General features: G+C 41.2%; 1 protein-coding gene across 1 annotated transcript in view; it reads right to left on the reverse strand.

The window, feature by feature from the left end:
- The window catches only part of SMARCA2 (SWI/SNF related, matrix associated, actin dependent regulator of chromatin, subfamily a, member 2), a 181,596-nt gene that overhangs the window by 124,104 nt on the left and 42,300 nt on the right, over positions 1-15,192 (reverse strand). The window contains exons 8-11 of the mRNA XM_065406865.1: positions 10,294-10,420; positions 8,626-8,799; positions 8,191-8,364; positions 4,581-4,751 (exon numbers count right to left, since the gene is read on the reverse strand). Coding sequence (XP_065262937.1) covers positions 4,581-4,751; positions 8,191-8,364; positions 8,626-8,799; positions 10,294-10,420 — 646 coding nt within the window. The remainder of the gene's footprint in view (positions 1-4,580; positions 4,752-8,190; positions 8,365-8,625; positions 8,800-10,293; positions 10,421-15,192) is intronic.

Raw genomic sequence — 15,192 nt, forward strand, 5'->3', positions numbered from 1 at the left:
GAGAGTTTACAGAAAGCAGGGAACAGGGTGATTCATGATGGCATCAGGATGATTCATGGAAGCACAGGTTTGACCTGGACTCCTCAAACTGCACTGGTTGACTAGGTTCTCCCCCACCCACTTGAAACAGTGTATTGGGGTACACCTGGAGTGGAAATGCATGATGGCAACTGTGTGAGGAAGATGAATCAGTAGATGGGAGTGGATGGAAAGAATGAAATGGAGAATTTAAAATTGTGACTGTTATTTATGTAGCACCAAAAATTTGCAGACAACAAGATGACATGGTCCCTGTGCCAATGAACCTACAATGTCAAGAGACAATGCACAGATTGGAGGGATGGGCTGCAATAAAATGGAAAGTGACACCACAGTGAAGTTCAACATGAGTTTTGCTAGTCTACATACATTTCCTACTGACTACTGAGAAACATTTGTCTGAAGAGGGACCAAGCTCTACAAGTCTCTCTGGACGTGTTTTAAGGAGTTACTGGGAGAAAAGAGGATCAAGGAGTGGTTGCCAGGCATCGGTGGCTGCATGGAAAAAGAGATGGAGACCAGAGCGAGAGAAAGGCAAAGATGGTGGTTAAATGCATGGCTTGGGGGGGAATGAACAGTGTACATAAAAAGAGATAAGAGCAGACATGTAGACAGGAATCATCATCATCTTACCTAGGAAGAAACTCTTTAATATTTATATGGTCTTGATCAACTCATTAAAGCCAATGAAAAGAGACCCACTAACTCCAACAGGAGGCCTTGCACAGCACAACAGATAATCAGTCACTAAGCCTCAGTGTCATACACTGTGTAAAGAGTAGTTTGTGCACAAGATAGCAGAGCCATTTACAATAAATGGTTCCCAAGGATTTGGATGTTGAGTGGAGGAAGCAATATGTAAATGTACTGGAAGAAAAAAATTTATTGCTAGCACTGTGCAAATCTATTATTTAACATTTATATCGTGGTAGCATCTATAATTCTCAGCCATGTCACAGTCAACTTAGGCACAGTAAAAACATATAGTAAATGAGAGCCCCTCCCCACAAGACATTGCAGTCTAACATAACAGGTAGATGAAACAAGCAAACCAGCAGGATGATATACAAATAAACAGGATTTTTTAGCATAGACTATCTGTGTGCACAACTTGTAGCCAATCAGCAGCAGTAATTATAACTTAACACCTGCCAAACTATTATCAGATGGCACAGATGCGCACATTCAGGATCAATAAATTACAGCCCACATAACCAGAAAACTCTCCAGACAGGGACAGAAACAACAATGAACCTAAGCAATGGTCCTAAAAGAGGGTATTCCATATTGGTTATTCAGTTATGCCACAGACAAATAGAGGATGACTTGAGGGGCGATGACAATTGTATAGAACTGAAGTATTTTTTCTTCATAACTATGGCTGAGAACTTCAGTGGGTGTAGTGGGACTAGGAGAAGGACTTGGAAACAATGTCCATCCTTGACAGCCAGTGATATGGACTGTTTATAAAGAGGTGCTTCTCAGCTGATCTCAGACACCAATATGCTTACAGAGCAGATGTCCCATTTACTATTTCATAAAGTAATGCCTCATCTTAGCTACGCTCCTGGTTATTCTGGCTCTACTCTATCTGCGTCCTCACAATACAAATGGAAAGCTGTGTACATGCAAACATATGAGAGGGCAAAACAGTGACACTCATGTACTTCATACTGAAGACATACTCTGCCTACATCACATATGTGCTTGGAGTATTTGAGAAAGTCAGCTACAGTCCTAAACAAAAGACTACATCATGAACTTCTCCCGTCTGTTTCCCTACCACTTGTACCGTATGAACTATCTACAGAACTTGAAAAAATCTTGGGCTCCTATCAGAAGCAACTCCACTGAAAGTGAGTGACCCAGTTCTGCACTTGTTCAACAGACCAGAGCAGTTCAAAAGGAGCTATTCCAGACAAGTGCAGAATTATAGCCAGAAAAAAAATCCAGAACCCTATTTCCCCAAGAGCACAAAATGGATTCTTTGTAACCAGTCTGGCCTCTTGGGTAAATAGGCTTCATTTCCTAATTATAAATAGTGAGGCTGAAAAGAAGTACTTCTGCACCATCCACTTCATCAGTGTTCACCCTTGGGAGCAAGCCTAAAGGACTTTTGTCCTGCTCCTATGTAAGAATGGAATACTTAATTATGTTTTTAATTGATTAAACCATATTTTCAATTGATTAGGTAATATAAGAACAGAGGTATCCAAAGTATATGGCTGAGAAACACAATGACAACTTGCTGGGTGACTGTGGGTCAAACTTAAGTAACAAATGAAATCACAGTTATAAATCAAAGCACAAACACAGCCATATTTATTAGGACTCATCTCTTTCTTTATAGATGAGCAAAATGGCTTGATGGCAGAGTTCACTAGCATGAAGAGGCTGAAGATGATCAGGGTAAAGCACAAAATTTTACTGCTAATTTTCCTTTATGTTTTGAGCTGGGCAGAACACATTGCATCAGATATTTATGGTCTGTCTGGACATGATTTTTCAGCATTAGAGACTTATGAATGCATTGACATCACCAGAAGATGCTCTCATCTGAGCACAGACTTATGCTAAGAAAATACTGGAATAGGGCCATTCACAGATACAAATGACACAAGAGTGTCAACAGAAATACTAAGAAACACTATGTTTATACCACTGTATAAGCCAAGCACAGTGATGCTGTGTGATATCTGTGGGGAGAATTAGGTGTGTTAAAATCAAATGCTGCTCTTGCCATGACTGTAGGCCAAGTACCCTGAAATCTGATTTTTATTTTTATTTTAAGATATTGCCTCCTCATTTTGGAGGGCTGTGGGCCCTTTCTGTTTTACAAAAGAATTCTTAAAGAGGCACAGCTGACATTTTTTGGAGGGGGATGGAGGGGAGGAAAGGGTACTTTTGAGGTCTGTCATCCTTAACATTGTCCAGTTATTATATTTTGGTGCTTGTTACTGTACTTAGCATGCTCTTACTCTATGTGGAGAAACCTAAACAAGCATTTCAAATTCTGCAAGGGTAAATTACCAGGAAAATTAGCAGGTGCACTCTTTGTTTATGCAGAACAAGCAAATAAAGTTCTGAGCCATTATTTCTTCTCTCTCATATTAAGCAGACTCATACCATGAGAATTACAGATAGTCATCTAGAAGGTCATCTTGTCCGTCCTTCAAGGTATGAAAGGAATTGCGGGGTCATGAAAATACCAAACTATTATTTAATGACTTCACTTACAGAATTATTTTATTAAGTAAATAATATTGCTTAACTCCCAGCCATACCCTCTCTGACTAACAAACAAATGTTTCATAGCATCCAAAGTGAATTTTAAAAAGGCTTATACTAAATGGTCAGAATGCAGATAGCCTGGAAATAGTGTTGTTTTCTATCTATTTGCACAAAATGGGCCTAAACAAAATGCTCTCTCTGGCTCTGTCCACTTGCCCTGTCAACTAAGTATAGGACTGAGCTGAGTTCAGAATTGGAAGGTCCAAGATAACTGTTCAGAGGGCAAACTGGCTGCAGGTTATCAAGAAGGAATATTCACTTTTTGTGCCTCCAGGTGAAACACTGCACAATTAGCAAGCACTTCATGGTGGTGTTTTCAGTCTCTCTCTGAAGCACATTATCCACTGCTAAAGCCACCTGATTTGATACACTAATGGTCTAGTAGTTCACTATGACAAATCCTATGTTACTACAAGAGACAAGGTAGGTAAGGTAATATCTTTTATTGAACCAATTTCTGTTGGCATAAGATAGCCCTTCTCTCACCTTCCCAATCTATAGAATTTAAGAGACATACACTTTATTGCTAATTGATAGTAGGTTGGCTAATTCTTGCCTATTGAATATTTATTAATAAATCAAGTTGATAACCCAGTGAAATTTTCTAATCTTGTCCCCCTTCCAGTCTATGGAATTATTCATGTTGATTAGTAAACTGACACTTAAAGAGCTAATTCAGTATTTGTATAGCATAAACCACATGATTTCTTATGCCAGACTTTTGGAACAAAAATGTATACTCATTTAATGTTAGCAATTTCATAGTTTATAAAATTTCAAGCAAGCTCGGATACATAAGACCAATGCAGAGTTTAGCTTAACAGAGAAGGTTCAGGGGTGACTTGATTCCAGTTTATAAGTATCTGTATGGGGAACAAATATTTAATAGTGGGCTTTTCAATCTCGCAGAGAAAGGTATAACATGAGCCAATGATTAGAAGCCCAAGCTAGACAAATTCGGACTGCAAATAAGATATATATTTTTAATCATGAGAGTAATTAACCATTGGAACAATTTACCACGGGTTGTGGTGGATTCTCCATCACTGACAATTTTTAAATCAAGACTGAATGTTTTTCTAAGATGTGCTCTATTTCAAAAGGAATTATTTTGTGGAAGTTCTATGACCTGTGTTATGCAGGAGATGAGACAAGACCATCACAATGGTTTCTTCTGGTCTTACCCACCAACAGTTACATTAGCAGGGCGGAGGGGGGAGATGTTAGTTGTAGCTCAGTTCTCTACTTGCCTTCTTTCTTCTCCTCCTCTTTTTCTTTTCTTTGGCAGCTTGTGCTTGCTTGTGCTCCCAAACCAGATTAGTCAGGTTGGCCACATACTCATCTGTCTGCTGCAGCAGGTATGCCAGACGTCTGTCTTTCTTCTGGTCAATCAGCTTACGGTAGCCTTCTTCATCTTCAGCCTACCAACACAGAGAAAAACAATATTCATGGTCTAGACACTTACAGAGAAGAAACACCACCACTAGCACTGGAACTATAGAAGTGTATTTGAAATGTCTTCGATTCCCATTTTTGAGGTACAGGATAACTTGAGGACCTTCTACAAAAGAAATGGGTCAGAAAGGGAAGAATTGTATACTTTTTGACACACTGAATGGGTAAGGCCCTAGGAAACTCACAGCCTTACAGAAGGCTGCAAAGGGGAAGATTTTCAAACTGTTCAACTCAAAGTGCAGTTAGGTACATAACTCCTATTGAAAGGTAATGAGAGCAGGATGTCTAATTCGGATTTGTGCTTTGGAAATCTCACCCAATATAAATAATAATCTTTGAGTATTATGAATTAGGAGGTGGATTTCCTGCTAGCATGTTTTCAAACATGACCATTTTCCTAGTCTAGACATGGTCTTTGAGGGGAGAAGAGACTTTTTAGTTTTTAAAAGATAAACTTCTTGGTATATAGGGTAAAAGATAAGTAAAAATGCCACTGATTTGGGCTACATTTCAAGAGAGGAATGAAATAACTACATAGCATAGGCCTGACTGACACTTAAACTTATATACATAGTTATGTTGGTCAGAGATGTGAAAAAACCCCAAACCCCCAAGCAACACAGCTATGCTGACAAAAAACCCAGTGTGGAAACAGCTAGGTTGACAGAAGAGGGCATCTCTTGGCATAGCTAACGTCATTTGGGGAGGCAGTCTTCCTACCCCAGCAGAACTCCTTCAGTCTCTGCTAGGCGGCTTTTCTGGTATAGCTATGCCAGCACAGGCTCTGTAGTGCACACACAGGCCACGTGTGCTCAACATGCAGTTGTGTCCTCACAAGACTTCAACTGTGAATTTGGTAAGCACTGGGGTAGTAATACCTGAAGTGTCCCTGACAGAAAATCTGATTGAAGATGACCCTCAAGTGATTTGTCCTTGAAAACAAAGATGACAACTCACAGTCCACAGGTAGATGGCCTCAGGGGCGAGCAGTGGATATTAGCATTCTGGGCATGTCTGAGGGTACATCAAGATGGCCGCTGCCCCTCACTTTTATTAGCGTTGACTTTGGACCTACGTGCTCCTAACATACAAATCCTGGACTGACATCAGCTCATTCACCTCAGGATGTAAAAATGTTTTTAAAACAGCGAGAGTACCTTTTTTCATCTACATGTTTTATTTCTGATAATTAACATGGCAACAGTTTGAGCAGCTAGTCTAAAGGATCTCTATAATGTAGATTGGTATATAACAGGGGTGGCCAACCTGTAGCTCCGGAGCCACATGCGGCTCTTCATAGGTTAATATGCAGCTCCTTGCATAGGCACTCACTCCAGGGCTGGAGCTATAGATGCTAACTTTCCAATGTGCCGGGGGGTGCTCACTGCTCAAACCCCTGCTCTGCCCCAGGCCCTGCCCCGACTCCACCCCTTGCCCCGAGCCTGCCATGCCCTCACTCTTTCCCCCCTCCCCACCACAGCCTTCTGCGCACCACGTAACAGCTGATCACAGCGGGCAGGAGGCGTGGGGAGGGAGCGGGAGGCACTGATTGGTGGGGCTGCCAGCAGGCAGGAGCCACTGCAGGTTGGAGTGGGGGGAGCTGATGGAGGGGCTGCTGACATATTACTGTGGCTCTTCTGCAATGCACATTTGTAAATTCTGGCTCCTTCTCAGGCTCAGGTTGGCTGCCCGCGGTATATAACCTTGAGAAAGGCCTCAGGGCCAAAAAATTTGTTCTTTTCCTCTGCAAATCCTTCATTTGTATTTTGCATGTACTTGTATTTTTCATTTAGTGATTTAAAACCAATCTAGTCAGCCCTTATAGTTGGTAGTGACAGATTTTGGACAAGCATTGAGGCTTTGCCCCATATCTTCACCCAAATTAGACATTTACTTGCTCTTTCACTAATGTTGTGCCTACAAAAAGTGTGTCACTCAAATGACTGTAAAAATTGAGAATAACTAATTTCCCAGTCATTAGATTTACTGTTGGTAGACCTCAGTGAATCCTATTGTTAAATAGAATTAGATCACAAAGTTACCAGATTTCTACTAATATTAAAAAGAAAATATTAGTCTACTCTAAGGTGATAACCATGACCAGCTAACACACTTCTAAACACAACTTGCCTTGTCTACGTTAGGTGCAAAGTCCTATATAAAATTATCTTCGTTAAAATGTGTTAATTAAGATGTTATAAAAACACAAGCTATTTTCCTAATCTAGACATGCCTGCCAATCAGTTTGACAGCACTCTGAAGAGACATGGTCACATGGGAAGCCGTCCCATCACACTTTCCCCTCAAAAGAAACGATGAGTAGTACTATTGTGAGGTGGTGGGGAGGAGGGAAAGAAGAAGAAAGATACTCTTGCTGCTAGCTTTCTTTGGACCATAACTCTGGGGATTAATGGTCAGATGGAATTAGTGTCGCTCTTAGACAGTCACTAATTCCCAGAAAATACTGTATTTATCATCATTGCTTAAATACGTATATTTTAAAAAGCCAGAGTGGGCTAGAAGAAACAGTGTGAAGAGAGGAGAGAGAGTTACTGCTACTAACTGAAATAACCTTTTTCCCTTTAACTTTTCTACAAAAATAATTTACACAGAAAATGTATTCTTTGGCACATAAATCATAATCAAACTAAGTTCCTGATGAATATTGCAAAAAAATAGAGGCATAAGTAGTTATTAGAACTATAATGAAAAGGTTAGAAAAAAATACATGGTATTCATGTGGTGAATATACTAATGAACTTTGCCACATACCTGCACTGTTGTAAAAAATGTTTGAAATATGAAATTAGAAAGATTAGGTGATTTAATGGAGGTTACAAAACAGCAGTTATACTGTCACGAGCAGATTACCAGTAATGAGGCTAGACAAATATACACAAGGGTAAATATGGCTCAAACAAAAGTAAATATGGCTCAAAGTGAACAAAGTCAAACAAATAATGTCACTACCACCACTATAAAGCACATACAACTAATCTCACAGGTATGTTTAGATTCATATTAGTTAAAATCTAATTGATCAGAGAGCCCTTATCATGCAAAGGAAGTATATGAGTCCTTGAGAGTATATATCAGGTATTAAATAGATACTGAATTTATCTAATATATACTTAGCAAACAGGCTGTTTGGCAGTCAAATCTGAAGACTGCAACATTCAGTATTTGCAGCAAAGTTTGATCAGCAATGCTCAGTTACAAAGTAACTTACACAGTGGCCTTCCTAATCCTCAGGAGCTCACTAATTTGTTTTTCCTAACACTTTCCAATAGTATAAAAAATATGCTACATCTTAATACAACACATTACTATCTCCCCACTCTCATATCATTAGAATTGTTACTATAGAGCATGCCAGAGTTGGCATTTTACCAAAAGACCCCTTACCATCAGTCTTCTCATTCTTTCTTTCTCAATTCGCTCAGTTTCCTTCTTCTGCTCACGCTCAGTATTGGCATGCCAAGTTGCCACAGCTTTAGAAAGTTTCTGAATTTTCCCAGCCACTGACCGGTGGTATTCTTTAAAATCTTTAGCATGCTGCAATATGCTGTTCAGATATTCCTAGAGAAAGAAAATAATAAAACAGCTGAGACATTGTAGTATAATTGACAGAACACAGTATTTAAAACTACGAACACCCAAATTCTGGACTCTTCCGCTTGCTTACTGTATCGCCTCTGGTAAGTCATCTCTTTGTATTCTGGGATCCCTAAATATAAAACGGTGATAGCTGGCCAAGCAAAGCAAGGTCTAACACTTACCTCAATGACATTTCTCTGTATCTGGAATACATTAATTTTGGAATAGCAGAGATTAAAATACCTGGTGCTTCTGTCTACGTTTTCTCTCCTGTTCTATTTTCTGCTGTTTCTCAAGCTTTTCTGTCATGCGGGCTTCCCTCAGAGTCTGGCGCTTGCTGCGCTTGTAGGCTTTGGAATTCAGTGCTGTCTCCAGTGTTGTGTCACGGCGCATGCAGGCCACCACCTCTTGTCTTAGCTACCAGCAAGAAGAGACAAACTTAAAAAAACCACCATTCTGCACACACAGAAGAACAATTTTAGTCACTAATACAGCATACAAAGATAGAAAGTTAACTTTTTCATGAGCTCTTCAATCCTGCTTCTCCCTTTCACTTTCCATTGAGATACTGAAAATTTAGATCCTGTAATCCTCAGATGCAGCAAGAAGGTGAACATCATCCTAAAAAGCTCTTCATTCTTTGTAGGATCTTCCTCTTTCTATACAGAGGTATGAACTCCACTTATATAAGCAGGTCCACAAGTGGTGTGTCTGATATTAGGGGTCAAACATGGCAGATGTCACACTCCTTCCTCCCTCACAAGCTGGTGTTGAAAATGATTGTCCTGCTGGCATGGAAGGGGCCAACCAAGATGAAAATCCATTTTAACAAAGCATGGTAGAACAAGATGACCTGTGTTCTGTTTTAAATCTGATGTTGAACTTGGTTGACCCCACACACATCGACGGGACATTCATTTTCAACATGAGATAGTGGGATGGCGGAAGCAGCAGGGAATTACTAAGGCTGAGAGAGGCATGGCCACACAGTTCTAAATGCACAGAATGAATAGCATGCTGCTCCTGAGAACTGGCCTCAGACAAGACTCTACCATAAAGGAATCAATAGGGGAGTGGGGAGGAGGATACACATAGCATGGTACACACACTACTAAACTGTACTAGTCCCAAAGATTTCTTCCAGGAACCAATTTTGGCTGGCCAATAGGGGCAGGGTCAAGAGCAGCCAACTGACACCCCTGCTGCTCTCAGGCCAGCTGGGAGAGCCAAATGGCAAGGGTCTAGGGAGTCTGGCACAGCAAAGCCCCTTTGCAAAATTCTTATGCTGTGCCTGCAGCCAAGATCTGAGCAAACTTATATCTTGGACATGCTCTTGTTGGGCCTAGCTGCACAGCCTGCACATTACCACAGGCCTTTTGAAAATAGGGGTCACTGTGAGGAACACACAATAATCACACACATGTATCACTGAGAACATGCAACTGGTTCTTAGAAAAATTTGACCCACTAGGTTTTAAGACTATCAGAAAAGAGACATCTATTACGATTTGTATTTGAACAAGGGGTTGTGAATTACTCTCAGTGATAATCTCACTCTCAGTGAATTATCCTGTCCTCCTTTTTGATCTGTTTGTGCCATCCCCATGATCTCCCTGAAAGACTAGATCATAAATCTAGGATTTTAAGGACTATACTGCAGGATTAAACAGGAGGTGGGGAGGGAGAGAGAGAACACACGCATTTTCAGTAATAAATGAAACACAAGATACTGATCATGTACATTTGATGTTTCTATGAATAGCGTTTTTCAGTTAAGTTTGCTCAAATATTGACATTCCTCTTTAAACTCAGTACTTTCGTAAATGTCTATTGCCAATATATCCTGTGCTGAGGAAAGATCACTTTCGATTGTGATCACTGTAAAAATTTCCCCTCAGTAAAAGGCATTACCTGGCGCTGAAAATTCAGTAACCTAAGTGCCTTCAGCTCGACTGTAGCTTTGGTTCGCAGATCAGGAGGCAGAGAGCCAGGTAAATTCTCCAGTTCCTGGATTCTGTGAGCAATTCGAGCCTGAAGTCTAAGATGATAAAGGATGTGGGAAAGATATCAGGAAAGATCTGTCAGTAGTTATCAATATTATATGGTAACATAAGCAATTTCTAATACCCAACTATTCAGTCAATTTCTAATACCCAACTATTCTGAATTAACATGCATTTCTAGGAATGGAGAGAAAATCAGACTTACATTTACTCTGCAGGAATACCCTTGATAACAAACAATGAAGACTCTCTCTCTTCCCTCCTCCCCTTAATTTTAGCTATTAGTTGTATCGGAACAGCAACTCAGCAGATTTATTCTACTCATGCTTTCAAGCATTTTGTGTTTGCAAGCCAGTTTGTTAAGCACAAAGAAAAATATTTTATAAAATAATTGAGTATTATTTTAGGTCTCTTTATAGTGTGATTGCAGTCAGAATAGTGGTTGTGTAAGAATGGGACATTCTTATTTAGCAGAACTGTTTCTTGTTGGTGATTAAAATCCTATGTGCTTATTCTACTGACAAAGTTTAAGTTTTCACTTTCTTTATTCTTTAAACAAACTGTTGGCATTGCAGAGCTATTACTGTGCAAGCTGGATTCTATTCCAGCTCACTCAGCCCCTACAGAATTAATTTCCAGTTGCAAACTCTTTTAAGACCAACCATGGTGCACAAGCCAGAAAGAACACACCTTCACTTTCAAATTCCAAACTGAGTTTGTAGTGCTGGTACTGTAGTTATATAATCTTTCTAAAGTGGCATTTTGTTTTGTTTTACTTGTAACTCGGCATATTTGATCAGGCAGTGAATGACAGACAAACATGGACCCCAAAATGCTACTTTTAATAACACTATCTACGTGTGGTTTAATATTCCTTTTGGCTTTTTGGCACTTTTACAAATACAGTGCTGTCTAACTTCAGTGTAATTTCAACCATGGAATTCTTTCAACTAGATAAAAATGGATTATAACCAATAACCAGTGAGAATTTCTGAATGAATTCTAAGTGGTCCAGTCGTTAAACATTTTGGGCCATGGTCTGCATTGCAATGCAAGTGAATCAACAATAGGAGCCAGAGGAGAGAATTTCTGTCCCCATTTTTTACAAAGCCATGGAGATGAGAATTTATCTAGTCTACTCATGCTACATGTGACATACACACTTCTGGAGATTTATAAGGGAAGTCTGATTACATAAATTAAAAGGCTGATCCTACTCCCTCCTGAAAAGGATAACAGACTCATAGCCAAACCTATACTATCACTCATCTTCTCTCCATCACAATATAATTCAGGTAAGAAATTGATAATAGCATTAATAGAGTATTTGGCAACCTGGTAAATGAATTTGCTAACAAAGCAAAACGTTAAGGATATTGGCTATGTCACACCAACCAAACTAAAGAACCGCTTACACCTAAAAAGCCAATTGTAACTTATGCTTTTTAAAGCCACATACACCATTCTATTCTACATCACCCCTGCTCCAAAATAATACATAAGAACAGCCATTCTGGGTCAGACCAATGGTCCATCTAGCCCAGTATCTTGTCTTCAGACAGTGGCGAAAGCCAGGTGCTTCAGAGGGAATGGACAGAACAGGCAATCATCAAGTGATCCATCCCCTGTCATCCACTCCCAGCTTCTGGCAAACAGAGGAACTAGATAAAAATGGATTATAATCAATAACCAGCAATATTTTCTGAATGAATTCTAAGTGGTCCGGTCGTTAAATATTTTGGACCACAAGCTGCATAATAGGTGGTGCAACCAGCCCCACGTATAATACTTTACAGGCACCCTGATGTAAAAAGGCAAAACACTAGCTCCAATTCTGGTGCCACTAAAGTCAGTGCAAGTTTTACCAGAGACTTCAATGGGAACAGGATTGGACATATTGACAGGTCAATTTTCTGCAGGCCCCAGTTTCCATGAAACTTAAGCAAAGCAAAGCAAAACAAACAAACAAAATACACTTTTTTTTTATAAAAGGTTTTTAAGGAAAAAATATTCTGCTGATGTGTATACAATCCAAACATTGCAATATTTTGCTAATACAAAAAAAAAAAAAAAAAAAACAGAATAAATCCCCCCCCTTTTTGGGGGGGAGGGGGTCACATAATAGTTGCTTGGGCAATCTTTCATTGTAGTAGTAGTATACAACATTATGTATATGTCTACGTTAAATAAAAATGGAAACAATGAAAAAAGTATTGACTAAGGAAGCAGATACAGTGGTGATATAAGTTAATTCTCTGTTGAAGAGTGCATTTACAGAATGAATAATCTATTAATGGTACTGTAGCAGGGTGGTCACCCGCTCCTGCCTGGAAGGGCTTAAAACAGCCCTGGAGAGGGCTGGGGCAGGGGGAAAAGCTGGGCTGATGGGGAAGCAGCCGCAGCTGGGGCCACACCCCAAACAGACCCAGCTGGCCCTATAAAGGCCAGGAGCAGAAAGATACTCTCTCTCACCTTTGGAGAGGGAGGGACTAGGTTGCCTGGGGAGCTGAGGAAGGTACTGAGGGTGGAGCAGTGCTGGGGAGCTCCAGCCTAGCAGAGCCCCAGGCTGCAGGCCTAAGTAAGGGCCCACTGGAGGGTACTAGGGCTGCAGAGGGGCAGCTCCGCTATAGGTAGAGGCAGCGGGTCCAAACCCAACCTTGCCTGTGATGAGTGGCTTATACTGCAGTCTGCCCCAGGGAGCGGGGGGCTAGTTGGTGACTGGCAGTAGCCTACGACTGAGGTGAGGTGGGGATAGTGGGTGGGGGTTCCCCAGGAGGGGTGATCCAGAGATTGAGGTGTGTACTGCCAGGGGGCAGTACCCTGGCGTGCAAGGGGCACTGGGTCCGGGAGAGACATGGGGGCCAAGGAAAGCGGGACACTGGCCTGCAGAGGGCGCTCCAACGGCTGGAGAGCTAATTCCCAGAAGGTACCAGCAGGAGGTGCCGCAGGGGTGAGTCGTCACGCATTGTTACAGGTACAGTTCTACATTATCATGCTATAAAATTGCCATTCATAAATATGTCACCAGAGAAGATTTCTTTTTTTAAAAAAATCCCTTGAAGAGATCTTAACTAGTCTCTTTGCTGTACCTTGTGTTAAATTAGAGTGGAAGACAATCACTGAACCCTAACATTACATAGAGAAGTAGTGAGATATTTTGAGGGCCTTGAACACTGGACTGGTGTTAAATTTACCTTTTGTTACAGTAAATTACCACAATCCACAGAGTTCACTGACCATTAATCTTGCACTTTCATTTCTGTGGTATAGTGAACCAACCCTGGCAGTCTGTCCATTACAACAGGAAGGCAAATATCTCAGTTTGGAAGGCCTGAAAACAAGTAATCTGTTAGAGTACTGGGGCTATTGGGATATACAAAAGCAATGATGACCCCAAAGTACCTGCTTCTATATGAAATGGACTAGAATCATACAAATGCTGACTGAGGGCATGTGGCCCTGGCAAAAGCACTCTGTGCAAAGCACTACTGCAGGTACATTCCTTAAAGAAGTTACCAGTTAGAACAGTGATGGTGGAAAAGGTGGGTGCTGCAAAGGAAAATTAGGAATCATATTGCACATGGATATATTTGGGTCAACCTCAGAAAGGGCTGGACTACATTAGAATTTCCCAGATACAGAAATGATCATATTCAGAGGTGAGTTTAACATTGGTTTGGGGTTTTTTGTGCTTAATATCTATATTTTAAGCACTGTTCCTCTACATACTATTTTGTCTCAACATCAATAGGATACAATAAGTAGTGTGATAAAGAGATACAAGATTTGAAACTTCCTGAAACAACAAAGGCTGGATTACTGCATAACTGCAGGAGACTCATTTAGTGTCCTCAAGAGTACAGAAAATTGAAGCAGAATTAGGTCAGTCAGGTTTTTCATACAGATTGAACAGTAAATCAAGAGGAGTTACTGTTCTGGCAAGAAAGAGTTCCATTAACGGCAACAGATATTTGTTCAGGTCCAGAGGAGAAGATTATGATTCCTACAGGAGAGTTATTTATTCAGAAAATAACACTGGGAGATTTTGTTCTTTCAAGTAACTATATGACACTACAAAAATCCACATTTTGTACAGCTCTAACTCTAACTGGACTTAGTGATTGCGAGGGAATTTCAGTGCTGTTACAGATGAAAAACAACTTGAAAAGTCTAGTGCAGGGGTCAGCAACATTTGGCAAGCGACTCGCCAGGGTAAGCACCCTGGCGGGCCGGGCCAGTTTATTTACCTGCTGACGCGGTAGGTTCGGCCGATCGCGGCCCCCACTCGCCGCGGTTCGCCGTCCCGGGCCAATGGGGGCGGCGGGAAGCCGCGTCCAGCACATCCCTCGCCTGCGCCGCTTCTCGCCGCCCCCATTGGCCCGGGACGGCGAACCGCAGCGAGTGGGGGCCGCGATCGGCCGAACCTGCCGCGTCCGCAGGTAAATAAACTGGCCCGGCCCCCCCGCTAGGGTGCTTACCTTGGCGAGCCGCGTGCCAAACGTTGCCGACCCCGGTCTGGTGGCTTCCCTACCTCCTGCCCTTATAAAGGAGGATTAGATTGACTATTGCACATCCACACAGACTAGCAGCTGATAGATGCATAAAGAGACTTAGGGCTCGTCTACACTTCTAATGCTGCAACATTGCTGCTGTAGCACTTCAGTGAAGATGCTGCCTACATTGACTGGTACGTAATCCACCTCCCCAAGAGCTGATAGCTAGGTCAATGGGAGAATTCGCTCATTGACCTAGCGCTGTCTAATCTGGGGTTTAGGTCAGTTTAACTGCATCGCCAAGGAGTGTGGAT

The sequence above is a fragment of the Emys orbicularis genome, chromosome 6 (assembly GCF_028017835.1).
Source record: "Emys orbicularis isolate rEmyOrb1 chromosome 6, rEmyOrb1.hap1, whole genome shotgun sequence".
In the NCBI taxonomy this organism is placed as follows: domain Eukaryota; kingdom Metazoa; phylum Chordata; order Testudines; family Emydidae; genus Emys; species Emys orbicularis.